Source organism: Hoplias malabaricus, chromosome 14, assembly GCF_029633855.1.
Source record: "Hoplias malabaricus isolate fHopMal1 chromosome 14, fHopMal1.hap1, whole genome shotgun sequence".
NCBI classification, from domain to species: Eukaryota; Metazoa; Chordata; class Actinopteri; order Characiformes; family Erythrinidae; genus Hoplias; species Hoplias malabaricus.
In genome coordinates, this window is record NC_089813.1 from 34,580,861 (window position 1) to 34,608,697 (window position 27,837).

The 27,837-nt window shown below is 38.9% G+C and overlaps 3 protein-coding genes across 4 annotated transcripts; 1 reads left to right on the forward strand and 2 right to left on the reverse strand.

The window, feature by feature from the left end:
• Positions 1 to 56: 56 nt before the first annotated feature.
• On the reverse strand, positions 57 to 8,016 carry pola2 (polymerase (DNA directed), alpha 2). Its single transcript, XM_066643670.1, has 19 exons — positions 7,877 to 8,016; positions 6,857 to 7,000; positions 6,615 to 6,739; positions 6,332 to 6,417; positions 5,589 to 5,646; positions 5,248 to 5,357; positions 4,549 to 4,742; positions 4,220 to 4,308; positions 3,879 to 4,031; positions 3,679 to 3,741; positions 3,328 to 3,382; positions 3,067 to 3,191; positions 2,769 to 2,807; positions 2,606 to 2,679; positions 2,424 to 2,529; positions 1,193 to 1,299; positions 681 to 737; positions 480 to 606; positions 57 to 346 (listed from the first exon to the last, which is right to left on the reverse strand). The coding sequence occupies exons 2-19, from the start codon at positions 6,939 to 6,941 to the stop codon at positions 194 to 196; spliced, it is 1,806 nt and encodes a 601-aa protein (XP_066499767.1). The 5' UTR covers positions 6,942 to 7,000; positions 7,877 to 8,016; the 3' UTR covers positions 57 to 193.
• Positions 8,017 to 8,040: 24 nt separating this feature from the next.
• Positions 8,041 to 13,403, forward strand: dimt1l (DIM1 dimethyladenosine transferase 1-like (S. cerevisiae)). Its single transcript, XM_066643674.1, has 13 exons — positions 8,041 to 8,180; positions 8,562 to 8,806; positions 9,794 to 9,867; positions 10,748 to 10,834; positions 10,919 to 10,980; positions 11,064 to 11,157; positions 11,243 to 11,292; positions 11,431 to 11,554; positions 12,140 to 12,232; positions 12,352 to 12,416; positions 12,521 to 12,584; positions 12,719 to 12,825; positions 12,909 to 13,403. The coding sequence occupies exons 2-13, from the start codon at positions 8,749 to 8,751 to the stop codon at positions 12,949 to 12,951; spliced, it is 921 nt and encodes a 306-aa protein (XP_066499771.1). The 5' UTR covers positions 8,041 to 8,180; positions 8,562 to 8,748; the 3' UTR covers positions 12,952 to 13,403.
• A 521-nt stretch (positions 13,404 to 13,924) lies between these two features.
• On the reverse strand, positions 13,925 to 27,772 carry kif2a (kinesin family member 2a). 2 transcript variants are annotated; one of them, XM_066643668.1, is made up of 20 exons: positions 27,597 to 27,772; positions 25,178 to 25,272; positions 24,722 to 24,844; positions 24,516 to 24,570; positions 23,248 to 23,376; positions 22,133 to 22,233; positions 21,843 to 21,938; positions 21,226 to 21,280; positions 20,785 to 20,947; positions 20,591 to 20,681; positions 20,373 to 20,436; positions 20,179 to 20,270; positions 19,943 to 20,085; positions 19,333 to 19,537; positions 19,042 to 19,152; positions 18,870 to 18,937; positions 17,066 to 17,216; positions 16,850 to 16,951; positions 16,338 to 16,473; positions 13,925 to 16,133 (listed from the first exon to the last, which is right to left on the reverse strand). In XM_066643668.1, exons 1-20 carry the CDS (start codon positions 27,655 to 27,657, stop codon positions 16,048 to 16,050), a joined length of 2,127 nt encoding a protein of 708 aa, XP_066499765.1. In that variant the 5' UTR covers positions 27,658 to 27,772; the 3' UTR covers positions 13,925 to 16,047. The 2 variants fall into 2 exon arrangements, with proteins under 2 accessions (XP_066499765.1, XP_066499766.1); XM_066643669.1 differs by having other exon boundaries at positions 16,850 to 16,947; positions 17,062 to 17,216.
• Between the last annotated feature and the right edge of the window lie 65 nt (positions 27,773 to 27,837).

Here is a 27,837-nt window from a genome sequence, read left to right on the forward strand (position 1 = left end):
TGTGGCTGACCATAACCTGCTCTTAAAACCATGTATTCATGGTTTCAAAACTATAAAACCAACCAAGTGTATGATCCAGTTCATTTACTTTTTATTTTTCCACAACTTTCCTTAGTGTGAATGTATAACAGACAAAAAGATAATACAAAATACTTTAATTGCAGCAGAAATGGAGATACAAGAGCTAATTGGGTTAAATTTTCACCACCTGTGCTGCTATGCACGGGCTCACTCTCTTCCCCTCCTCATGCACTGGGTTTTGCTGGATGAGTAACCGGCCGTACGTTCCTCCCACCTGTCCTTTAGTTAAACGTCCAGGGTTGACACAAACACAGCCACTCACATCCTGAAAAGGAAAATTGTTAATTTGTTTTAAATAGCAGCCTCTTAAATGTTTTGAGTAACAGCACGAGTTTGCATTCAATTTCAACTTTATACCCAAGTAGTCATGGGTTAAAATGTGTAGAGAGCTGCATTACCTTGATAAAATAGCGCAGTTCTGAAGGTGCAATTAGAATGTCTGGAGTGAGAGGCAGTAAGCCGTACTGCTGAAACCTTTCATAGTCCATGTTTACCTCCTCTGCCGGAGGGTAAAGAGGGTAATAGCTGTAAAGAGAACAAAGCTGAGTACAAACTAAACGCTTAAGCAAGCCGTGTACTATGTGTATTTTCTCACTTACCTCCGTTGAGTTAACATGTGCTTCATAATTCGTGAGAATCTGTCTGAGCCGGTGGCACTGCAACAATAACAATATTGAACCCAAAACATATAAAGCAACGATTCTTATTTTATCCATTATCTGCTCTGTTTTCTAATTTGGGGTGTTTTGCAGGGGGAGTGTAATCCACAATGATTAACATTTATTTTGCTGGCCTTCATACATTTGTGGAACTTAATGTAAGAATTACTTCTTCGTAAAAATGGAAAATGAGGTTTGTATATAATTTTGAAATTCAATAAATATGGCTGTAAATATCTTTGTATATTCTAAACTTTAGTTTTAAATCATCTATATTTATGAGCTCAAATCCCTCTCTAAGCATTTGCAACAGTATTCTAACTTTGAACACAGAAAACAGTGATGTATGGCTTCCAAAGGTCACTAAATATTGGCTGAAAAAATGTCATGTAATTAATATCACCTACAAAAGGGGTAACACTAATCAGCAGTATAAAATACTAAATTCTTACCTACTGATCTCCTCAGCTCCCATGTGAAACAATATGTCTGTAGATGTCAAGCCCAAGGTTACACCACCAATGAGGAGTGTGCAGGGCTCCGGGGCCAGGGTCACTCTCTACAGTACAAAACCATATATTTTATGGATATGGAATGAAAAGGCACAATACATAGTAAAATTGTACATGCCTAGGGGTATTAAGGTTAATAAATGCATAGAAAAAACATGACACCAGAGTGGAATTGGCTGTCCTTAATGTTAAAGATGTTTATAGACAGTTTAAAGACTTGTATAGCCGTGTAAATAAGTCTCTGCATTGTTGTGTATCTTCAAAATGTTTATTACAAACTGATGTCAATTTCCGAATAAAAAATTGAGATGACTGAATGCAGTGAAGACTTGGTGATGGTATATAACCCACAAAACACAAAGTAACGAGTGAAACGGTGTATATATTATTAAGAAAAAAGGGGTAATTATATGTTGTTTATTTTCTCAGACATTAGCCCGTATACACAGTGGCCTTTTAACTAGACCTACTCCAGCTAACAGCATCCGAATTCTACTCCTTTCTTCATTTAAAACTATATGGTAATATTTGGATGATATAAGGTCTATTCATGCTACAAAGGGCTCACTACAAAATATGAGAAGCAATATTGAGTATATTTCTAATATATATATCTAAATGTCTTTGTAGTGTAACTGTATGTAGGTTGTGTCCATGTGTATTTCAGTGTGTGAAGTTTTTGTCCATAACTAAATTCAATTACAGGGGCTCCTCGACTTACGACGTTGATCCGTTTCTACGTTGTGTCGTAAACCGATTTCCGGTGTAAGTCGGAATATACGTACATACTGTAAGCACTTATCCTATCCTAACACCTATCCTCCTCGGTCCCGAGCCGAGTAACCGTGTATTTTTCCGCCGCGTACACCAAACACGAAGTTCACGTTACGACGTTTACGACGCAAAACCGAAACAAGGCTTTATACAGTAAATGGGAGGTGTCGTAACCACAAAACATCGTAACTCGGGACTGACGTAATCCGAGGACTTCCTGTACATAAATTAAAGAGAAAATATATTCTTTAGGGTCAAATCTGACCCAATAAAACAACTTCACTTAATTGTCCCATACTTATATAGTTGCTCCAATTATTTACACAGACCAAAGCATTTCATCTAGATTTCTTAATTGCCTGAAATCCCTAATAAAATACAAATATGACAAGCTCACCTGCACATCATCTTTAAGGTCTGGGAGGGAAAAAGGAGGCTGTGGGTAAATGTAATGGTGATGTATGTCTCGCAGAGATGGAATAAACACCAGCTTGCACCCAGTCCTGGAGGGAAAAAAAAATTATCAATATAAAGTTCAAAAGAAATGTATTGCTTTATTTGGACAATTTAAATCCATACCCTCTGGTTCCATCCACAATGCTGTCCATACATCTGTAGAAGATGGTTTCAAACGTTTCTGTTACCTGTCCTTTCTGTCAAAGAGTAAGCAATAATCTAACTCAGTGTGTGCAGTGAAAGTGTGTCATATGTAATTTCGTGCAAAAAGGGAAGTAAAAATTACCTCAATCTGCTCGTGTTTGGAATCAACAAATGGTCCAAGCTGTTTAAATAAACACATCAAATAACGTCACATCCAACTGTCAGTCTGAGACATATACCAATCAACACAAGCCTGTACATAAATACATTTTAGAAACACGTCAGTAAATTAATAAAAACTCAAAACTGAGTGCACAGTAGTTTCCTCTTATCAACCTTCTTTTAAGTTATAGTTTTATTGTGAACAATTCACTCTGTCGAATACATAATAAAAAAATTCTCCGTCTCAGTGCAAACTAAAATGTGTGCGCCACCCTCACCAGTATGCAGACATCAGGGCGGTCTTTATTAATAATATTAATCAGGTCCAGCAGCGGGTCATAGGCCAGGCTGTCAGACGGAGTGTAAGGGCCACATGCCACCAGCACCATCACAGGCTCAGAGCCTACAACAGAGCACAAAACTCACTGAAAGTTATTCCATAACCCAGATCTTTATAAAGCAAATAAACCTCTTAGTATTTTGTTGTTTTCTTTTTTTTATAGCTGTGAAAGTACTCTGCAATTTAACAGGTTTCTTACCTTCACTCATGTCCTGCTTTGGCTCAGAATTGGAGAAAAATGGTAGAGGAACACCCTGAAGGGGACACACACACGCACATAACTTTTTATAACATTTTTATGTGCAAAATATAACTCAATGATGTTGTTCAAGTTCAAAACCCAATTCAAAGTTTATATTACCATTTGAAAATCTCATATTTCAGCATCACTACAAATTAATTCATTCATTATCTGTAACCACCTATCCTCCAGGACACACACCTTGGAGGGGGCACCAGTCCCTTCCAGAGTGAAACACGTACACGCACATTCAGCATCGCTAAAAAGCTAAACCAAATTTTTGCTGCTGATTCCGAATGGAACACATACCTCATACAATTTGGAGGCAATAAATCTGGAACCGGAGGTGTTTATACCTTCCATGACAACAACCTGAAAGAAGAAGTACATATTGACAATTTATAGAATTGGAAGAAACAAACAAACATCAAGTTATTAAATATAAAATCTGTATATCAAATTATAGTCCACACATCTGACAAAATGGAAATCTCTTTTAGTGTACATACTTGTCCTGGAAAGAGGGAGTATTCCTTCAGGTCAGATAGATCCACAGGGACTTGTCTGGCTCCATGTTCCTGACTTGCCTCTAGCAGCACAGACTGAGCATTAAGCTTCCCATTACTGTCACAGCACACCTGCCCCAACACTGAAACAGTGTCCTAAAGAAGATATGAATACACATTGCAGTTTTCCACCACGGTCCCTACACTTTGTGATTACATTCCCATTCTGTAGGGAAAACAATTCTAACTGGTTTCAGGATGTTCAAATGCAGGTAAAGAACAGCAAATTAAAGCATGTGGGTGTCAATGAAACCCGTGGCTTCAGGAAAATATTTTTCATGTACCTGAACAGGTAGAGATGCTGGAGAGAACTCTTCTATGTTGAAATGTGTTTTCAGCTCCTCCCCAAGACTTTCTATCTTCTCTGTCAAAACTGGAAATGTGACACAGACCCAACAATTTTTCAATATTTTGGGGCATTTTTAAACACCCTCTAAGTAAACCCTCAGATAAAAATAAAATACCTGAGATCCATTTTGCCCTTACACTCTCTGTATATTTTCCCCTGACTATGAACCATTTTGAGCTTCGCCATAGTGTATGTAAATGTTCTTCCATTATAGCCATCATTAACATGGAAACATTTGATAAACCCCACATATAATAAAATTACCATCTCGAATATCTCGGAGCCTCTGCAACATGTATTTATAAGAGCTGGTGAGCGAGTTCTCTCGTCCCTCAAGCAGATCGACCTGGACTGCAGTCTGGCCTTTCCCTGACCAGCGGGGACCCTGTACAGCCCCAAACGTGACCACCACCTCCCCCCTTGCCCCACGCATGCTGTATTTCTGAGAGGGGGTCGCACTGCACACATACAAATAAAAGTAATCAAAGAGATAAGTCAATATAATGTGTACTCTGTACATTTATAAGTCCACATATTCAGTGATTTAAATCAGTGTTTTTTCCAGCTGAACAAGTTAAAGTGTAGTCACACAATGTTATACTGTACACATTTCATATTTGTTTTTAAAAATATGCGTGTAAAAATGAGCATTTTCTTGTAAACACATTAAGATTTGGCCACTGTGCCTGTAATATGTAAATCAAGAAAGGACATCTCCTCTGTAGAACTAGGCTATGCATAAATGAATGAATAAAACAAACAAACTCATTTATTCTCAAACTAATTACTACCTAACAAAGTAATTAAATACTACAGCGATTGTGAATTAAAATAAGGATGATTATCCCTAGTCTACACCAGAAGAGAAATGTAGTGAATGATGAGTGAAATAAAGCAACAAAGGAAGAAAGATATAAGGTCTAACAGTTTGTATTGTAGAAAAACAGAAGTATTATGCCTTACCACGGAGAAAAGCTGGCAGGAGAGAGCAGAAGACCTGGACTGGGCAAGCGAGCGGAAGAGCGCTTCGACTGAGGGTGTTCTGGTGTGGTTAGGGCACGTTTCTGAGAGCCCTGAAAGACACAACACTAACATTACAACATAAACTAAAGGAATGCACACAAATAAGCTTCACTGTGACCCTGAAATGAATTAAGCGGCAAAGATGATGTTGATGATAAATAAGCTTAGTTTCGCAAAAGAGGATTCAGAAAAATTAGTGTCAAAACAATTTCTAAACAAAACAGGCCCTTTTGATATTATCTGGAGCAAACCACTTTTTGAGATGTTTTTGTAAAATGTACCTTGGCTGGGGTTGAATACGAATCCAGGAGATTTTCTTCCTCTTCCTCTGCTTTGATTCTGTTAAACTGAGTTAAGGACGCCACACAATATTCCACATAGGAGCCTCACAGACTAAAGAAATACAGGGGTTGGACAATGAAACTTAAACACCTGGTTATAGACCACAATAATTTATTAGTATGGTGTAGGGCCTCCTTTTGCCGCCAATACAGCGTCAATTCGTCTTGGGAATGACATACACAAGTCCTGCACAGTGGTCAGAGGGATTTTAAGCCATTCTTCTTGCAGGATAGTGGCCAGGTCTCTACGTGATGCTGGTGGAGGAAAACGTTTCCTGACTCGCTCCTCCAAAACACCCCAAAGTGGCTCAATAATATTTAGATCTGGTGACTGTGCAGGCCATGGGAGATGTTCAACTACACTTTCATGTTCATCAAACCAATCATTCACCAGTCTTGCTGTGTGTATTGGTGCATTGTCGTCCTGATACACGGCACCGCCTTCAGGACACAATGTTTGAACCATTGGATGCACATGGTCTTACTGGTGCAATGTGAAATTAATGAAGATTGGCCACCAGGCTGCTCCAATTTAGCCATGAAACCTCCCACACTACAATGACAGGTGTTTCAGTTTCATTGTCTAACCCCTGTATGTTGATCCACTGCTTTTGAGTTACCAGGAAAATGCATTATGACACTGAAATTAAACCTGGAGATTATTCTCAAAAGAACAAGGATACAGGTCCTGGATGGAGTGCACATCACGGGTGTTGTTAAACTTGGTCCCCTTGGATGAGCCTTTGGACTTATTCTTCTTATTCAAAACCTTTATTTAAAAAAAACAACAACAACCTCATGCAACATTCAACAAATCCATAGAGTATACTTCAAATGCACAGTAATGCAAGAGCAGTTATTTTCAAAATACTACGAGGCAGATTATCAGCTGAATGTACTATAACATTCCTAATATGTTTGCATATACATACAGCTTAGAAAAGCCACTCATTTCAGTGTACTCACTTCATGCTCAAATGCCTCCAGATTGGAGACAGTGAGCTTTGACAAGCCTTTGGTTGTGCTGAAGGCAAACCACTCGTTCACAATGCCCTCTTCTTTAATTCTGTGACATAAGCACTGTTCCAGCACTAAATGTGTGGGAGGAAATGAAGACACAGAGAGAAAGAAATACAGAATAATAAAAAACTTAAGCACAAACATCATTATTTAGACACAAACTCCCTCCTGCTGTCCTCCATACTCACTCTTGTCGAGCGCTGCCTCATCTTCGTACTGGATGCCAAAAGTCTGCAGCTCACATTTTAACTTCTCACTGTTAACGTCTGCCATCTCAGGCTCACAGGTTGTTTTCTTTGATGAATTACAAGTCAAGTGTATGGGTCTGATATCTGAAACATAAAGATAAACAGAAAGTGCCCTGTTTAACATGCTGGAGGTTAGACACTTTGTCCATTAAACATACACAAGAGACAATACACAAACAAATCTTGAAATGGGTCCATAGTAAATAAACGGTTTTTAAAAGTTGCACTGTTCGGAGAAGAGAGATTTCTGATGGCGAGGAATGTATTTATTATCAAAGTACAGATGTATGGACAAGTGCTGGACTTACCCAGTAAACAAGGAACGTTTAAAATAGGTCTAAAAGTAGTCTGTCCGTCAAGGACATATTTTAAACCTCAATGGACGTCCAAAATCCATCTTAATAAGTTAGTTAAGTGGTGACCAATCGATAACGTCAGTGAACGTCCAAACGCGTTTTATACAAGTAATTTATTTCGGGACCAATTAATAACGTCAATGGACGTCCAAAATACGTCTAATAGTCGTCTTTTCAATGTCTGTGTTTGGACGTCTTTTCAACTTTCATTTTCAACCTTAAGAGAACGTTGATTAGACGGCAGTCATTACGTTATTTCAACGTTGAATCAACGGCTAATTGTTTACTGGGTACGGACCATGTACCAGGCTTGTGACGTTTTATAAAAAGGAGAAACTATTGGAGATCATCTGGTAAAATCAAAACTGCACTCTGAGGGCGACACTAGCAAGCTGTTCAAATAAACACCACTTATCAATATTCTGTGCTGATAATCTGTTTTTAATGACGTTTCTTCGTCAATGTTAAAGTCTTCTGACCAGTCAGTGGTCAAGCTACTACAGGCAATGCTAGCAAAAATAAACAAACCGGACAAACCGTCATAGCCGAGGAAAACCTGTAAACGGCCGACTCCAAAAAAAGAGCTAAACACCGAGTGAATTACCTCTAAGGGCTGGAAGTCTGTCCTCCGCGGTGAATCCGTCTTCAAACTGTATTGCATACGTGTGGGTCTATCGTCGCTTTAGGGTCCAGAAGGTTCATTTCAGTTTGCCGCGAAAATCTCTCCCGCAAAAACCGTCACGTCCGCTTCATGTCTGTTCATTTCTCCTCCGGCCGCAGAGAGGCGCTGAAGTCAACGTTCCACCTTCAGACTATCGACCGCTGAGGAACAAGTCCGGGCCAGAGCCGCTCGGTCTGGACTCTAAACTCTCGACTCCACGAGAGTCGACGGAATCGACTCATCGTCGGTATGAATGAATCATTTCGCCAAAACGTATTGAGATGGCATGAAAATAAAATCAGAATTAAAATAAAATCTCAGAATATTAACAGCTATATTTTTTTCAATGCCGTTGCCCTAAAACTCAGCTGTAGAGTTGGCGCTTGTTTGTAGAAATATAAATCGTATTAATTGGCTTCCTTTTTTATTTTTAGCTCTCTAACGTTCTTAATGTCATGTAAACAATGTCTAACTTCAATTAAAACTAAAGATTTTACAAAGATCTAGAGGAAGCCCGCATGTTCACTATGTAAACCGGCCATTGTAAAGAGGGATAGACTTTTGGATCAAATCATTGCTATATGATACAAATGTGTAAATAAATGACAACAACTTCTGTTCTTCTAAGTACGAAAGTGAGCTGGAGGGATTCACAGGCGCTTTGGAAAGAACCGGTTCTCTGCTTTGGAGTAGATGAATCAGTTCTTTGGGAGTCGACTCTTCGTCACTACTTTCGAACAAAACACGTGTCTGTAGCACAGAGCACAGCTGATTATTTCTTAGAGACCTGCGTTTGAATTAAATTTTTTATCAGAATGCCTAAAGTAAAAGCAGAGAAGAAATCCCGACAGCATCAGGAGGTGAAGAGTCAAGGTGAGCGCCCCACAGAAGTTGTTCTTTTTAAGTTATTTGTTGTCCAATAACTCAGTAGTTATACTCTGTAGCCTTGTCACCCGGTTTGTAATTTTAAAGGGCCCGCATCATGGACTGCCAACATTTTCCTAAATCTTTACATTATTATTTAAAATATAACGATGTTCTACTTTCACTCAGCAGTCCATACACTCTAAATGGGGAAAGTAAGCTATAAGAACAGCCTGTGTTTAATTTGCCGTTTCCACCTGTGAGTAGTAGGTGACAACAATTTGGGCAGAGTCATGTTTCACAAAGTAGATTTATGTGTTATACAGAGCTGTCCAATATGTCTGTTTCTCTTGTCTTTTCCTATTGGACAGGCTTCGATTTGGGTTTGAGCTATTTTAAATGTGGACTGTCTGACTGTTATTGTAATTGACCTACCTAGCCGCCAGAGGTCGTGTATTCAGAATCCTGACTATTTTTGAGGTTCATCCACTAGTGCATTAGTCAAAGCGACCCCCAGCGACCAAACAGGAGAAACACAGCGACAAAGACAATCATTTTGGCCAGGAGTGCTGTATTTTAAGCATGTTTTCACCACTGAACTGCTTACTGTCCTGGATAAGAATATAAAGGTTTAGGAATATAACTGTTTTGTCTTTAAAAGTACATTTTATATTGTTTGTATCTTTATTTACAACTATTTACCTGTACAGTATATTTTTTCTTGATGATGTAGGGCCAACATTTAGACTGCTGAACAATTGGGAGCTGTAGAGATGAATCAGGACAGAATTTGGTGCAAAAAAAAAAAAACTACACAGATGTATAAGTGACCCTCAATAGGAGACAGTGATCTATCTCTGTCAGTGTTACTGCTGAACGTGTTTAAGTAATTGGCATTTGAATAATTGGCTTGCCAAGATTGTGCTCTTCCAGCACTCACACAACTGACTAACCTTACTGAGTAAATGTTAATGAATATTTCTCCTCATATTTCAGGGATTATGTTCAACACTGGTATTGGGCAGCACATCTTGAAAAATCCTTTGGTGGTCAATGGGATTATAGAGAAGGTAGGACCACAGGAGTCTTTCTTATTCACCTGACAATATTGTACTGGTACTAAACTGATGACGAATTGGATAAACAGTTACAAAGGGTGGCATGGTGGCGCAGCAGGTAGTGTCTCAGTCACACAGCTCCAGTATCCTGAGGTTGTGTGTTACAGTCCCACTCCAGGTGACTGTCTGTGAGGAGTTTGGTGTGTTCTCCCCATGCCCACATGGGTTTCTTCCGGGTGCTCCAGTTTTACTCCCACGATCCAAAAAACACACGTTGGTAGGTGGATTGGCGACTCAAAAGTGTCCCTAGGTGTGAGTGAATGTGTCTGTGTTGCCCTGTGAAGGACTGGCGCCCCCTCCAGAGTGTATTCCCGCCTTGCGCCCAATGATTCCAGGTAGGCCCTGGACCCACCACGAACCTGAACTGGATAAGTGCTCACAGATAATGAATGAATGGTAGGTGGACTGGCGACTCAAGTGTTCATGGGTGTGAGTGAATGTGTGAGTTTCTGTCATCCTGTGAAGGACTGGCGCCCCCTACAGGGTGTGTTCCTGCCTTGCAGTCAATGATTCCGGGTAGGCTCCGGGCCCACCGTCACCCTGAACTGGATAAACAGTTACAGACAACGAATGAATGAATGAATAAACAAACTGATGACCATTAAATTAATTTAAGCATACAAAGTATATGAGAATGGTCCACAGTTGCATCTGTTCTCTTCAGATGCAAGTTTGAAATATTTGAATTCCATCCCTGCATATCCTGGGCCAGGGGGCATAAGCGAAATCTTGCCCAGGGCTCTAATTTGGTCAGGGCCGGCTCTGTATGTGGTTATACGTTAAATGGATGAGAAATGGAACGAAGGCTAAAATATTACATGTATTTCCTCAGGCAGCCTTAAGGCCAACGGATGTGGTTCTGGAAGTGGGGCCTGGAACTGGTAACATGACAGTGAAGCTTCTGGAAAAGGCCAAAAAAGTAAATGTTTCAATTAATTTTTTTGTGTAAAGATGTGCCTCTAAATATTGAAAATAAAGCCCACATTTCTTTCCATAATCTTAGGTAGTAGCCTGCGAGTTGGACACCAGGCTTGTAGCTGAACTTCAGAAAAGAGTACAGTGCACGTGAGAACTAAATTATTTTGGATTAATTTGACTTCTTTACTGAGTTATATTCTGTAGTTTAAACTCTATGTAAATGCTTACAGACCCATGCAGACTAAACTTCAGATCTTAGTTGGCGATGTCCTAAAGACAGAACTGCCGTTCTTTGATGTGTGCGTAGCCAACTTACCCTATCAGGTAAAAACTGATTTATTAATCTTTTTTTCAGAAAATATAGATATTTTACGCCAAATTTGCAGATGCAGTGTTCTTTATTTTACAGATATCCTCACCCTTTGTCTTCAAACTACTTCTACACCGTCCCTTTTTCAGGTATGAAGTTGACACAAATATTGTAACTTTTTAACAAGCCATTACTTTTAAAATTCAGCCCATGTCTGTGTATGTGCTTTTAGCTCCAGTCCAAGTCACTTCTGTTTTAATAATGATGGTGTTTGTCTGTCTAAAAAGATGTGCAGTGCTGATGTTCCAGAGGGAGTTTGCCATGCGGTTGGTGGCGAAGCCTGGGGACAAACTCTACTGTAGACTGTCTGTCAACACACAGCTGCTGGCCAGAGTGGACCACCTCATGAAGGTCAGTCAACTTCACTGCTTCTGGTGGTGTTTCCCCACAAAGTAGCACTAGTCAAAGAAAACTCATGAGAAAACCAGGGTTGATTACCTGTTAGACGTGATGGTTCAACCCCTACGCCCTAAGACAAATTTTTGTTGGATTTGAATGTGCATTATAAATGGAATAGACATTTTAATAACTGCAATCTAACATTTATAATTTCCTTATAAACCAGTCATATTGTTAAAAGTATCAAATTACTAAGCTGTATAAAATTTTGAATTCCTGTGTTGGACTGCTGCACTGTTCAGATTGTGTTCCTAATGATTCTGAGTAATCTCTAGAACCACTGTGATCAGAATGAAACAGTTACAGAAGAGGAATTAATGAATCCTATCTCTACAGAATAGAGCCAGACTTTTTGGATGGACTTTAACATACTTCAGCATCTAAAACATTTGCTTTCTTTCTGTTGACATTGAATATGATACGTTTTTGAGTGGATAAATTTTATTTAGCCCATGTATAAGACACATGGTACATGTATTTTGCGATTTGGTTTGCAACTCTGTGACATTGATTTACATGAGGGCCTTTATATTTCAGGTGGGGAAAAACAACTTCAGGCCTCCTCCTAAAGTAGAGTCCAGTGTGGTTAGAATAGAACCAAGGAACCCTCCACCCAATATAAATTTTCAGGTTTGTTTGTTGATTTATATTTTAGAGTAGATATAACCACATGAGCACTGATTTAACTTTGCTTTTATTGATCGTTGTAACAAACTGAACGTCATTTGTTTAAACGGTTCATTGCGCAGGAATGGGATGGCCTTGTACGAATTGCATTTGTAAGAAAGAACAAAACACTCAGTGCAGCATTCAAGTAAGTTTTTGTTTCTTTTTTTTTTTTTTGTAGCTGAAAGATCTGTTTTTTTTTCTCATGAACTCAAGGAGTATCAGTTAGAACATATACCCTGTCTGTTACAGGTCTGCTGCTGTAGAGCAACTTCTGGAGAAAAACTACAGAATTCACTGCTCTGTGAACAACATAGTGAGTAGTCACTGAAACAAGTGTCCCTGTGTTTTTGGTCATCACCATGGAAAACAGTTTATGTAAATTATATATATTTTGACTGTGGCTTTTATCTTGCTCATTTCACTCATTCTCCTGCCTCCTGTTCTTAGGAAGTACCTCAGGACTTCAGCATTGCTCAGAAAATTGAAACCGTTCTTCAAGAATCAGAGTTTGGTGAAAAGCGAGCACGGTCCATGGATGTAGATGATTTCATGGTGTAAGTAAATGTATTATTTCAAAATTATTCTCTTTCATGTTTAAAAAAAGAACTTTCTGAAAGGTATGTTCTCTTCATTTCAGACTTCTTCATGCGTTCAACTTAGCTGGGATCCACTTTTCATAAGGACAGTAAAATATGCACAAATACAGTGCATTTGGACTCTTGTGGATTTCTGCTAGGGCTTCCTCATGTTTTGAGCCTGTCTGAGTGATACATGCTTCTAATGAACAAGCAACAAGACTATCCTCTGACCCTCAGCACCAGGACCTTCTCAGCATTTGATTTAGTACTGAAAAAAAGTTCCAGTACCATGTACAGATTTAAAATAACACATTAAGAATATAAAGAATTCAATTTTAGAATGATTAACTGTTTGTATAATTCTGTTCATATAAATTCAGAGATATAAACATGGATTTCTGTCCAATTGACTTCCTACTGGTGGTCATCAACTATCTGAATCTCCTTTCATAAGGACCAGGGGTTTGTACGTGTCAGACTGTTATAGCAATGGCACACTTGCTAAGACACTGATAGTCCAGTCCATTGTCTATTGCTTATCTTGACGTGGGGTTAGCAGTCAGAGCAAAGAAAACCAGACTTCTTCTGGTTCAGTATCACTTCTGGGGTGATACTGAGGCATTCCCAGGCCAGTCGAGATATCTCTCCAGTATATTCTGGGACTTCCCTAGGGTAGTCCCCATTGGACATTACTAAAACACACTACCAGGGAGGCATCCGGAACAGATGTCCCAACCCCCTCAACTGGCTCCTCTCAACATGGAGGAGCAGTGGTTCTACTCAGTTATTCCCAGATGTCCAAAGTCCTCACCCTATATTTAGTGCCCCTTTCCCACATGCACAGTAATCCAAAAACGTTCCAGAGATTACACGGAGGAACTGTGAACCCAAACCCCCACAACATTCATCCAGGATGTTACCCTGACTTTATCCTCCTAGTGGCCTAGCAAATGCAAAGCCTGCATATATATGAGAAGGGAGCTGTAAATGCTCCAGAGTTTCTCCTGCACACTCTGCAGAGGCTCTATCCCTGGCCTTAAACCAACATTTTATCTCCCACTGCGAGAGCATGTCTGATGCTGAAAATTTCTCGCTGTGTGCTGCATGTGTGAAAGGACTGTTCTGGCACCTCTCTAGACCCTGTACTCCAGAGTCCATGTGTGAAAGAGGCATAAGGGAGAGCCCAGACACCCTGCAAAAAAACACATTTCAGTGTTTGTACCCAATTTAGTTTTCAGTCTTTACACCAAGCTCATTGTCATAGATGAGGGTAGGGATATATATTGAACGATAAACCGAGAGCTTTACTACTTTTTGGCTCAGCTCTTTCTTCACCAGAGTGGATCGGTGAAGACCGCATTACCATAGATGCTGCACCCATCCACTCATGAACAAGATCCTAAGATACTTCAACTCCTCCACTTGAGGCAGAAGCTCACTACTAACCTGAAGAGAGCACATTACCCTTTTCCATCTGAGTAGAATGGTCTTTTGAGGTGCTGATTCTCAACCCTGCCACTTCACACTCTGCAGCAAACTCCAGCAATAGCTGAAGGTTCGGGCTTGATAAAGCCAACAGGACCACATCATCTGGAAAAAGCAGACACTGCCACATTCAAATTCCTGCTGGTATGAGTATATATTAACTGCACAATTCTGTGCATTTTATATCTTCAGCTGGTCAGTTACTGTATTTTAAAAAGAGGGAAGGACAGTGGGCCAAGAATGCTAGAACAGCCATGGATGCTTTTGGCATTGCCAAGCTTTGGACCTGTACATTGGAAATATGAGGTTTACTTGGCGCTTCTTCAACATGCCTTCACATCACAGCTAATCTAGCAAGGTTTGTCAGAAAACACTGAATAACTTTGATTTCTTTTGGGAATACTTCAAAATCTGATCCATGGTTTCATTCCAACTGCCATGACCATGTATTCCTAGTCACAGGCTAAACTCACCCATTATCAGCCATGTCTCTTTCCCTACATTTCCTCACTCTCCTCTTTCCCAATAAAACGCAGAAATTTACCACCAACTGTTACAGAATAAATTCCCCAAATTGCACCAGATTTGTCAAATCAATGTTTATTTAGCCACCACTGACTTTGGTGCTCTCAGTTAAAATATTGGCAGCAGGTGAGTGGTGTGATCTAAACCTCAGTTAATAGTATTTTTTTTTCTTTATTTTTTTTTTCTTAACAAATGTTGCTACAAGGTGTTGCAGAATGTTGGACGTATTAATTGTAGAAAAAAAGAGAGGAGTGCTTTGCAACTATTGAAAAACCAGTAATGTGATACGAAACGAGTAAAAGCGTTCTACAGCTGGTCAAACAATCAGCATAGAAAAACAATACAACCTTTTCATGTGAGCAAATAAATCAATGTTCACCATCCCTGACCAACTCCAGCTCTATTCCTTCCCCTGGGTAGCAGCAACCTCATTTAAAAATACTAAAATTGTCAAAAATAAAACAGTGGGACTGAAACAAACACAAAGAAATGATATAATGAACCCTCCAATGAGAGACATTGGAATAACAACTCGTGTCTATGCAGTACTGAGGGAGGATCAATAACAGGCTCCACAGAGACAGCATTTGGTAAAGTGCAGATGGGCCTGGTACTTGACACTTGTAACGGAGAACAGTGAACAAGATACTGAACACACATGCATAGGTTTTAAGTAAAAACAAATGAAGTGGTAAGAACCCTAAAAAGAGTGGACCATGTACTAATTTAACTAAATTTAAAAAAGTAAATAAATATTAACAAACAAAAAAAAAAATAATCCCAAGTCTACCAGAATTTCCCTTCATCAACGCCTCTCACGTAAAAATGTATTCACTTTCCTTGATCATTGTCTGATGTGTAAGCGCTCTTGCTGATCAAGGAATTACTTAGTGGAATTTTTTAACCAGTTGTTGCATTTGAAGATGAGCTCATGTATGCAACTAAAAGCAAACATGGCTTTAAGATCAGCAGTCAGATCAGTCCAGTTAGTGATTACAACCAATGTTTTGAGTATTTACTAACAGAAATTAAATTTCTTTAAAATTTGTCTGAAAACTAGGCCTTCTAGCACATACCCTCCTTACTGTCATTTGTATTATGCTTTTCTTTTTCTTTTTTGCAAAACTGCTTACAGTAAAGCACTAGGTGTTTAGCAGTCATGCTTGTGCCCATAACCTTGGTCTCAAACTAGAGAGCACGAGGTCTTTTGGGACTGATCTGCTTACTGGCTTGCTCCTCTTCCTGCAGGGCAGAGCGGAACGACCTCACTTTATCTGTGCAATGAAAGCAGACAAACATACACATAATCCAGATATTAGTAAAGAGCAAAACATAAAAAAAAACTACAAAAAGATAGGTAGCAAAAACATTAAAGTACTACATTTGTACATGTTTTATTTTGACTTATTCTTAAGATGTTAACACCTCAGCAATTGAGGTGTAACACTTGAACAAATGAGGTTGTAAATGTGGGTTACCTCTGAGCTCAATCAGGATATCAATTTTTTGGTCAAGAATCTGCTCAAGCTGGGAAGAGTAGGAGTCTACATCATAATCCACCTCTTCAGTCATCTTCAGCAGAGCCTTCTCATCCTCCAGCCACCCAATCGACTCCTACAAAAGAAATGTCCGGTTTAAATATACTAACCAAAGTACAGAAATTTCAAGATTATCAAAGATCCAAAAATGATGAACGTATGTTCCAACCTAATTAGACTCCTCTACTACAGCACTTCAATGTCAATGTCAATGCAAACATCCACTGCACAAATCGTATTGTAGTACTGATTCTCACATTTTGATGCCCAGAAAACTAAAGCATCTAGTAATCCACAAGGGGATATTATGCTGTACTGTGTTTTCCTAAACCCAACCCATTTCCAATTGCAAAATCCTTTGTAATTTCCAGCACATTACATCTTGTGCACATGAATATTATGTACTTCAAATGAGCAATACAAACATATCCCAAAGAGAAAATGTCACTAACCTCAAAAACTGCCCTGTGGTACTCTAGAACCTGCTCCTCCATTTCCACTAGCTGGGATACAGCTTCATGGAATGTAAAGAGCTGAGGGGAAACTTCCTCTTCCTGTAAAACATGAATAGTTCCAATAATAAACCTACTGCCTTGGAATTTGAAGTAGAAAGGTATTTCCCAAAAACACACACACACACACACACACAATATAAAAAAGGGACTTGCATTCTGTTCACAGAGCAGTTTGAGATCATCTCTCTGAGGAGAGTTGCTCAACTCCCATTCCTCATCCATAATATCCAGCTGGTTAATAGCGTTCATATTGGGTCTAACGCCTTCTGCCACAGCATTAGGGTCCACAGTCAGTTCTTTCACTCTGTGGAGACAAAAGACTATGCTCACATCTACTGTAACTTTCACACTGACCTTACAAATGGCAACACACAGAAAACAAGGGGCTGCAGTCACATTTCCCACGTGTGAACAAAACATAGCCAGATTTGACTGAGACACTTTACTAAAAGAATAGACAGCTGTCATATATAACAATTTAACATAGTTGTTGCTATGTTCTGTTACATATCTGACTGCTTATGGTGTCAGTAAATTTATTCTCTGGATATAACACAGTGATTTTATTAATAAAAGCAACAAAAAGGTACACCAGCAGTGCTCCCCATGCTTCCAGAGATCAACAACCTTGCACCATGTACTTCCAAAACTAAGCTTACACAAACTGCTGCACTCTCCTCCACATCATCCGAGACATACACAATAGTATAAACAGGTGTCCACATCATGATTAGAACTAAAAGGAGGTAATATGGCAAAAATATAATGCCATAATACTTGACACCTACAAGATCAGTACATGACCGTTTGAAACAGATACAGTGCAGCGGCCATCCCAGATATGTATATATAATGTACATGTATTACATATTACTACAGAATATAAATGTGCAAATAGCTGATCTTTCAATCTCTGAAGATTTTTTAAATAAGTGTTTGGTCTGTGATCTTTAAGAACTGACCATGTCCATAGTAAACCCAAAACAGCTTATATATGCACATTTTATATTGATAATATTACTATATTGTGCATGTCTTGGAACTAAAGTCTGCAGGACAGTAGATCTCAGAAAGCAGGGTTTTGCACTATTCATGTATTTGTCACAAGAGAGGACGCAATCACAAAGAAAATGTCACTGAAAAGGAACAGCACATATACCAAAAATAAAAATAAAACAAGTTAAAGACCAATTAAAATATATCATCAAACACACCACTGAAAATGGGAAATAAGCAGCATTTGAAACAGCGCTAGAGCACGCCATGTCTGCTCACACCACAGACTCAGCGCATGTGCATGGAATTGCATGAAAGCCAATGTCCCTTTTCATGCATCATGGGTTAAAAACCAGTTAGCATCGTGCATGTGCCTGTGAGGCAGGTGGGAGTCAATATTAATAGGCTTGTGCTCATACTCATAGGTGGGAGAGAGCTCAGAGCGACTTCCTCCACCCTGGGAGAAGGGGATGTCTGAGGGACTAATCCCAAACTCCTTTACTCTAGAGCAGCCAGGACAAAGGACAAAAGACAGGTGAAGAAAAGGAAGAAGAGGAAGACAGAATCAGGAGACAGCTAATTGACCAACACAGGTTATAAATAGGACTAGACAATATTTAAGCTCAAGTAAGATTAAAATATATAAAAACAAAAAGACATGAGCATTAGTAGACTCATTCGCATTGCACCCAGTTTCAGTTAAAGTCCTGACAATAAGTACCAGTGTTATAATTTACTATTTATATTCACTTAGTGAGCTATATTGACTTAGCTCCTTCTGGAGACCTACATTTCTGAAAATAATCTGTATTATAACTAATAATGGCTCAGCACCAGAAAGAGCAGCACGTTACCTTTCACTGTCCTAATGAAATGAGTAAAATCTGAAAGCAGGCAATTATTTCCTAGCAGTATAATAAACAGAAACCTAAACTCAAGAATATCCTCTATTCCTTCATACCTGTTGGCATAACGTAGTGTATTCAAAGTGTTTTCACAGGAAGCCATTCCAGGAGAGATGGTGGCAATCTGAACACAAAAATCATAATGAGAGCTGTAATTTGATACAGAATTCCTTTGCCTTGATAAACAAATTTTATAAAGTGGTGTGTGACTATGAGTGTGATATTCACCATGCATGTCCTGGAGTTCTCCCCTATGAATGAGTCTCTGAGCACCTGTGTAAGTTTACTGGCTCTGAATGGTGTGTGTGGTTTATTCCGCCCCAGGGCCCTGATACACTCCTAATAAAGACATGAAAAAACAGTTTTAGCAGGAAATTAGCGTTTAGACAGTTTTTACATTGATAATGACTGGCTATACACATCCATTCCTTTACTTCTTATAATACTTCCAAAATATATCATGTTTTAGCTGATCAGATGAGGGGAAATTTGTGTACACTTCTCTAGTGGCTCTCTGACCTTCAGTGCAAGGAGGCTTTTGTTGATTTCGGCACCCTCCAGTCGTGTCTGTCGGTCAGCGCTGGATGTGTCAGCTCCACGCTCATTCCCTGCTAAGTCAATAAGTGAGAACTTTCCATGCATCTTCCCTTTCCTCCTCAGAATGATCTGAAAGACAGCGTGGCTGCGGGATGAGTGGGCATTCGCTGAGGTCTGGCCCGACGTTCTGAAAAGGAGAAATCCATGAAAGAGGGCATTCAATATTGTCAGAAATATATAGTGAGAAAAAATGGTAAAAAATATAAATTACATATAAGGATATATATTTATGCAATATATATATGCAATGTCTTTAAATGGTGTGGATGTTCAAATTCAGTGTATATACATTTGCAGCACGTTTACAGCTATCACCAGAATGCAGGGTTAAAATGATACCAAATCAAATATTTTCAGAGATGTATGAAGTTAAAAAGATGTATATTTCCAAATCAGATTTGAATCCTATGGGTCCTAGATCCCATACATTTAAGGAAAACAAAGTGTCTTTTCAGCAAATGTACATTCCTTTTAGCTCTCAACTTATCCATATAATAATATTCTATTTGAGGAGGGGTGTGTGCAGACCTACCTGCAACTGTTCCCAACCTCTATGAGTTTGAGGACATCTTCAGTGCATTTGACTTCTCTCTCCTGCAGCCCGACCACCTGCACCTGCTGTTTCCCATCTTCCAGCACACGCAGCTTTGCTTTACGATTCAGCAGGTCAAACACCTGGCAATAAAACCAACACAAGTTACGAGGAAATAATATACTTCACAACATTCCAAATTCATAGCTAGAACTGAAAATGCTCACGCCACTCACCTTTCCACTGTAGATTTCAAAGAAGGTTGCAAAAACTTGAAGATCAAGCTTCTTGTAGTTGGGTTTCTTTAGCATGAGAAAAACATCTCGAGCTGCATGTGGTAAAGAGTGCATAAAAAAGATTACTCATAAGAACGTAGGAGCCTAGTTTTAAAACCTTGCAACAAAAGCAAAATCTAACAAAGAAACATTACCAGCTAATGCATAGATTCCTTTTGAACAGTCTTGGTTTTTTCCAGAAAAATCTCCACCCATAGTCTATGAAAATTAATAAAAATAAATAAATAAAACACGAAATAAAACCTATGACATTAAAAGCCAAAGGTAAATATACTATAATATAGACAATAAAATATAGTTTTCTAAAAGCTGATCATTAAAGGATATTATACATATACAATTGTTTCCTCACATGTGTTTTTCCACTTCCGGTTTGGCCATAGGCAAAACATGTGGCCATCCCTCTCTCAAAGATAGTCTCCACCAAAGGCCTTGCTGTAAACCTGTGGACAACGACACAAACGTTACATCTATTGTTCGTCTACATCACATTTTCAACAGTACTAGGGTATCAAAATGTAGACATAATAAGAAAAAAAAAGTTACCTGTAAACCATTTCATTCGTTGTGCTGTCATCAAAGGCATAATCAAAGCGGAAAGTTTGGTTCTCAAGGAAACGGGTTAGGTCCACTTTCTGCTTTGGCTCATGAACCATGACAACATCTTTACTTGGGATGGTAATCACATCTAATTCCTTTCCTGTAAGTTCTACAACACAAGGATGAAAACATTTTATAATATAACACAAACATGAAATAGTCATTTTAATCATATATACATGTATGTTAATCTGAAACACATAACATTTCAAATACACACAGACAACAATAAGTTAATATATTTTTTAATGGCAATTTTATATGTCTGTCTGCAAGACGGCACTTATTACAGTATTTAATTATGCATGTATATAATTAAATTGGGTTAACACATTATACAGGAGGAAAAAAAGCATACTCTACATCAAACAAAAATTTTTTTTTTACCTTTTTTGTTGAGGGGCCGCTTCCTTACGCAAACACATATACGGTGCTCTTCAATCTGTCAATAATATATAAATCACAATCAATTCCTTGTCCAGTCTGCCTTTTCATGAAACCAATTAAATTACTTAAAATTAGTACTTCATATAAAAATGAGACTCCTTACATTTGAAGTTACTAAGCAAAACTATTGTACTCAAGATATTTTACTTAGACAAATATATATATTTTTAATTTATTTAAGTCACACAGCTCCAGGGCCTGGAGGTTGTGGGTTCGATTCCCGCTCTGGGTGACTGTCTGTGAGGAGTTGGTGTGTTCTCCCCGTGTCCGCGTGGGTTTCCTCCGGGTGCTCCGGTTTCTTCCCACAGTCCAAAAACACATGTTGCTAGGTGGACTGCCGACTCAAAAAGTGTCCGTAGGTGTGAGTGAATGTGTGTGTGTGTGTCTGTGTTGCCCTGTGAAGGACTGGCGCCCCCTCCAGGGTGTATTCCTGCCTTGCGCCCAATGATTCCAGGTAGGCTCTGGACCCACCACGACCCTGAATTGGATAAGCGGTTACAGATAATGAATGAATGAATGAATAATTTATAGGTAAAGTTATGTGTAGTTAAGCTCACCAAATCAGCTGTAGTTAGTGGCCTGTAGTCCAAGCTTGCTCTGAAATCTCTGATCATCTGCATTATTTCATAGTTGGGGACTGTCGTGTCAACCTCCTTCAAAATAAAATGCACATGTAATTACAAGCGCAGTAGGACACAAGTGTTGAGAGAGTAAGAACAGTGTACAATTATCGTGGATAAGGTGTGGGCTAATTTTCTCACTGATGTTTGAATGGCTCTGCACAGATTAATGGGAAAAGCACTGAGTGAACATCTCTGTAAAATAACGACAATTGAGTTCGACTGACCTGTGCCCTCTTCTCCCTTAGTTCCTGCTGTTGTAGTCTCCGCCTCTCCCTTTTCTCCTGCAGTTTTTCTACTTCTTTCACGCAGTTGGACTTCCTCCTCGCTGCCAAACAAGCATGACAAAAGAGTCAGACAATCCTGACTAAATAAAAGCATCAGTCACTTCCTCTGAGAAAAGATCTCTTCCCCTTATCTCCCACCTTCTGCATTTCTGTGACAAAGGCAGGCAGAGCATGTGTTCCTTCCAAAGTGAAAGAGTGCCTGTGGCAAGAGGCACACACTGAAACAAAGATGGCAGCTTAGTATAGTGAGTCTAGGTTTATTGCAGTCCACTGTGAAACAAAATTAAATTTTGTTTGTTGGTGTTTTTTAATCACATTGATGTGAATGACCATACAGTGTCATACTCTGTTGCAATATGTGATATTAAAGTCTATGTTTCAGTATTTTCAGTGCTGCATAGTGACACAACTTACAATTTACATCCTTAACAATTAAGCATGACATTTGTGCACTGATTTAATACCAGTTTAAATCAGCAGCCAGACTCATGTAAGCTCCACAAATTTAAAGCAAGAGGATTAATGAGTGTGGAGGCTAGGTCAGTGCCTGCACTGAAATAACTAAACTAAATAACCCCCCACACAACCACCCCAGGAAGAGCAACATGATTATACACAAGCAAGGCTTAACTCCACTGCAAAAAAAGATGCTCTTTGCTACTTAATAAGATTTAATACAGGCTTCTAAATTTGTTTTTCTAGACAGCTGCAGAAGGTATAATGCATTCTCTCCGATTACATTTACAGATGTACATGATAATCATGAATCACAACTAAATCCCGTTTATTATAATACACTGTTGTCTACTTCACTCTGATCTTTAGCATACAGCATACAACCTACATTTTAGCATAAATAAAATATTGCCTCAGTCTATTCTAACAACACATTTTACAGGTTGCAACAGGATACATTCTCTGTGGGAGGGCAGCACTGATACTGGCAATGTGTCCCATAGAATACAATGGAGTGTTATTGAAGTCTCTGTGTGTGTCTCTGTGTGTGTGTGTGTGTGTGTGTGTGTGTGTGTGTGTGTGTGTGTGTGTGTGATTACCGTTCTGCTGCTGTTGCTGGCTCTGCTGAGTCTGGGTGTGAATAGGCTGGGCTGGTTGCTGGGCAGGTGGAGGGGGAGCTGGCTCTGGCTGCTGCTGCTGCTGGCCTGGACGCACCCGGGTTGAGCCAACTGACAACCAAACACAAGAGTCAGTATTTAATGCTCTAATAAAGCCACAAACTAATTAAAACAAGACTGTACTATTCTCACATCTCAGTCTTTGATCTACCGCTCGTTACTTTTCAATTTCACAATTAGTTCTGGGCAGTACATTTGTAAGCACCTGAGAAAATTATGTGAACCTAGGGGTGGGCGATATGACAAAAATACATTATCACGATTTTTTTTGCAAGATCATGGTCTCGATTTTATCATGATGTTTTTCATGCTGATTTTTAAACTGTTAACACTCCAGGTATTATTTCCATTTTCTGCCTGAAATTACATACCCAAATCTTGAGGCAGTGAATAAACTAGAGGCAATTTTATGAAGTAATGTTACTGAAAAGCCTTCAGAATTTTTTAAAAGATGATTAATTTTACTGCAGAAAAAAAATGATCTAAGCTTAATTTTACATTCCTTGAAAAACTAATCTCATGCATATAATAGCTTTTTATCCTCACCAAACAGGAAAAAAGTTCTGACTCACCTAGTTTTACTTGACTGAAGTATCGTTAAAGCTACATGGCCATAGCGCACATCCACAGGGAACATATTTAAATTATTTTTTAATTTGTTGTATTTTATTATGAACTCTTGTTTTATTTTATTTTTGCAAGTAGTCTTTACACTTACACGAGGATTACTAATGAGTGAATTTACGGAAAGACTCAAATTTGGTCTTGTTTTGAAGGGGACAACTTAAGGAAGCACTGCTATGCTTTGTGTGTGTGTGCATCGTGGTGCCACAGTTTTGATTTGGTAATGGTGCATCAAAAATTCTGATCCTACACGATCTGATATCATATCGCACACCCATATGTGAAGCACTATTTCACTAGGCAGCAAGAATGTATTCACTCTAAAAAAATATTAGAACAAATTGTGTACATTCAATAGAAAAAGTCAATTGTCAATATGTGTCTTTAAAAATTTTAAAACTTCTCTGCATCCAGTTTCATTTACAGCTTTCATGCAATATTTAGTTTGGCTAGTCATCAATCAAAGATGCTGGTGATGGAATTTAACAAATTCATGCAATGGCTGGGGACAGAGTAGAATCTGGAACCGAACCAGGTTTCAGCTAAACATTTCACAATAAACATACCTCTGTTGTCTCTAGATGGAACCTCAGCCCTTCCAGGAGCAATGGTTCTACGATTCTGCAGAAAGATATAATCAGTCAGTCAAATATAATTTACACAGTGCAGTGGCACACACTCAAACTATTAATATTAAAATAAAAGTTAAAGTAACCAAAACCCTGAAAATAGATTTGTATTTACAAAGATCAGTTTTGGGTCAATTACTAACTTTGGGGATCTTGTTGACCTTCACAGAATTAGGTGTGGGAGGGGGTGGAGTTACAGGGCTCAAAGAAATTTCCTCCTCTGGAGCAACATCTGGGTTCAGTGAGAATATACACTCCAAATCAATCTGTTCCAAAACAGAAAATGAACTCATTAAAGAGTAAATATACACTATCATATGAATCAAACTGCAAACATATTTAGTTACACAAGTACAAGTCATTCAGAAACGACCGACCAATTAAAATTCTGAATTTTAATTCAGATCTCATCCAACTCCTCAACTGCAAGTATTCTGAAAGTAAAACATTATACAATGTTGTCTCACAATTTAAAATTTATACTGCATTGAGCAAAGTTTTAGAAAGTGCATCTAGCTTCTCCTACCTTCTTGCATTGGTACTGTTGTTCCATACATTATTTATGATGTTATAAGCTTACATAAGACTGTTGGGCTTACCTCTTTTCCTTTTGTGTCTCCATTTTCTATCCATTCCACAGTAACACTTTCATTATCTTCATTTAAAGACGTCACCATGGCCTGATGTATTCGTCCTGTAAGAAAATCAAAAATTTAATTTGTGAGAAATGTTGGATTTTACGAAGAAGCAGTCCCGACAAGACAAAGAAACAGGTCTCCTGTAAAAAAAAAAAAGATACAGGCTTAACAGTTTTCTAAATGGACAACCTGCACTAAAACCTGATCATGACAAGTAAAAAGTGAGAGACATGAGGTTCCTCTCCACAGGACATTTTCTGGTGTTGTAACTTTCAGTGGTGTAATGTCCCAGTGGAGAACTGAGCAGAAACAGCAATGTCTTTGTATCCATTATTCAGGACTATACCTCACATTCCCCAGTCTCTGCAATTATTTAATAGAAGCAACAAAAGTGATATAACCAGTCTACATTGGCTTAAAGCAAGAGCAAAAAAGAATATTTTTATAAAACCGCACTAAACATATAATCTGCTAACTTGCTTCAAACAAAAGGAGAAAATATTCTCTCTCTTTTCAAACAGCTTTAATGGAAATTTGTCATAATTACTACAAAATTGTCTGCTTGATTAATAAACCAGCAGATTACAAATATTTTCAATTAGTATTCATGTAATATATATATTCATGTGTTCAATATCATGTGTAAATCTTTTCAATATTCTCAGTACATTTCATTCTTCAGTAGTTTGAGTTAAGTGCACATGTGCATGAGATGTGACACACTACGCCCAGATGATTATACAAACAATATTCATATTATCAATGAATAAATAAATCAATTGAAAGGAAAGATGAAAGATTCAATGTGAAAAGAGCAATAATTTGAATCTCTCTCCCAATTACACTTTAATGACGTAGAGGTTCAGAGGGCAAAGTGTGATTTCTATAATGTATACAGCACCTAAAACACTCTTTTGATGGCTCCAGAATGGCCCAGTGATCCAAGGCCTATCAGAAGATTTTTTTTAATTTGATCCCTGTTTATACCTCAGCAACCTGCAAGGGTTAAGCGATCACAATTGGCGTCACCCTTTAGGTGGGTGAGATGGCACCCTACACCCCAGTCACATGTCAACCAACCCAAGCATCTTTCAGTTACTGTGACAGACCTGGGAAATTGTCACTCTGTTCTGGTGCATTCGTCTCAGAGGAATCACATGCTTGTCCTCACCCTCCCAGTGTTGATGATACAGATTATAGCCAACTGTGTGGCATTACAGATGACTGCGTGAAAATGTTATTATTAGACATTCTACATACAAACCAGCTCATAAATAGGCTAACATTCAAATATTTAATGGTGTTGCTGTACTCTTGCCATCTAAGCTATTCTTACTAGTTTAAATCATTTATTCAGGGCAATAAAACCTATACAAATAATTTGGTAAATTGAGTTGGGGCCTAGAAATCAATTCCTCTGGTGCACGATTTTCTTTCTATGCAGTTCTGGGTCACGGTGGGTCCTGAACCTACCTGTAATGATTGGGTACAGGGTATGTACACACCATGGAGGGGGTGCCAGCCTTTCGCAGGGCAAAATACACTCACACACTCATACCTAGGGACAATTTTGAGTAGTCAATCCACCTACCAATGTGTGTTTTTGGATTTTGGGAGGAAACCCGAGCACCTGGAGGAAACCCATATGGACACGGGGAGAACAAACCAAACTCCTCACTGACAGTCACCCAGAGCGGGTCTTGAACCCAAAAACCCAGGACCCTGGAGCTGTGACAGTGACTTTTCCACCCCATACACGTGTCAGAAAAAATAATATTGCAAGGTCATTTTTTCCGATTTCTAATATCATGTAGCCCTATAAACCTTTAATACAATTAGCCCTGGAACACTGAAGTTTCAAAGAATAAAGTTCAGCCAGGGGTAATACTACAAACTATACAGGGTATAGTATAGTAGCAGTTAACTTATTCCACAGTTTGGATTCATGTTACCCGGCTAACTCTCAAGTCCTCCACCCAACACACACAACATTTCAGAGTTAGCCATATAGCTAACGTAAGCCAAAAATGTAGTTGTCCAATAGGAACATCTCATACCGCGTTGAAGTTATTTGGACAAGATAGAAACCCTGCTTTGTGGAATAACCCCAGCAGAGTGCAGTAACCGTTGCTGTGTTGTGAATATAGTGTGTGTATGTGAGTCGTTTCACTGCCAGAGCAACCGAGACTGAGTAACCGACACCACGGGGAAAATGCCGGAGTTTGCCTTAAAAAAATACACCAGCGTTAACACACAGCGCAGCTAATGTTCCAGCTAAACCTTATCACACAAACACTCCCAAGTGTGTAAGCGTTAGTTAGTGTTAGCTAAGCTCGCTAACATTAACGTTACACTAAACACAAACAGCGAATAAACTCACCGTCGCTGCGCTTTATTTCCACGTAAACGCCAACCACGATTTTGCCAAAGTTCACCGCCATGGCTCCGCGGAGCTGTACACAGCCAAACGCGGATTAAACCCTGTTTCTGTTTAAAATCTTCACATTTGCTCCGGGTTTGAGCTCGGAGCCGGGAGGAGAAATAAAGAAGCGCAGGACAGAGTGCGCATGCGCGAACCGCTCAACTTCGGTGACGTTATATTTTTGTATATTTAAAATTTT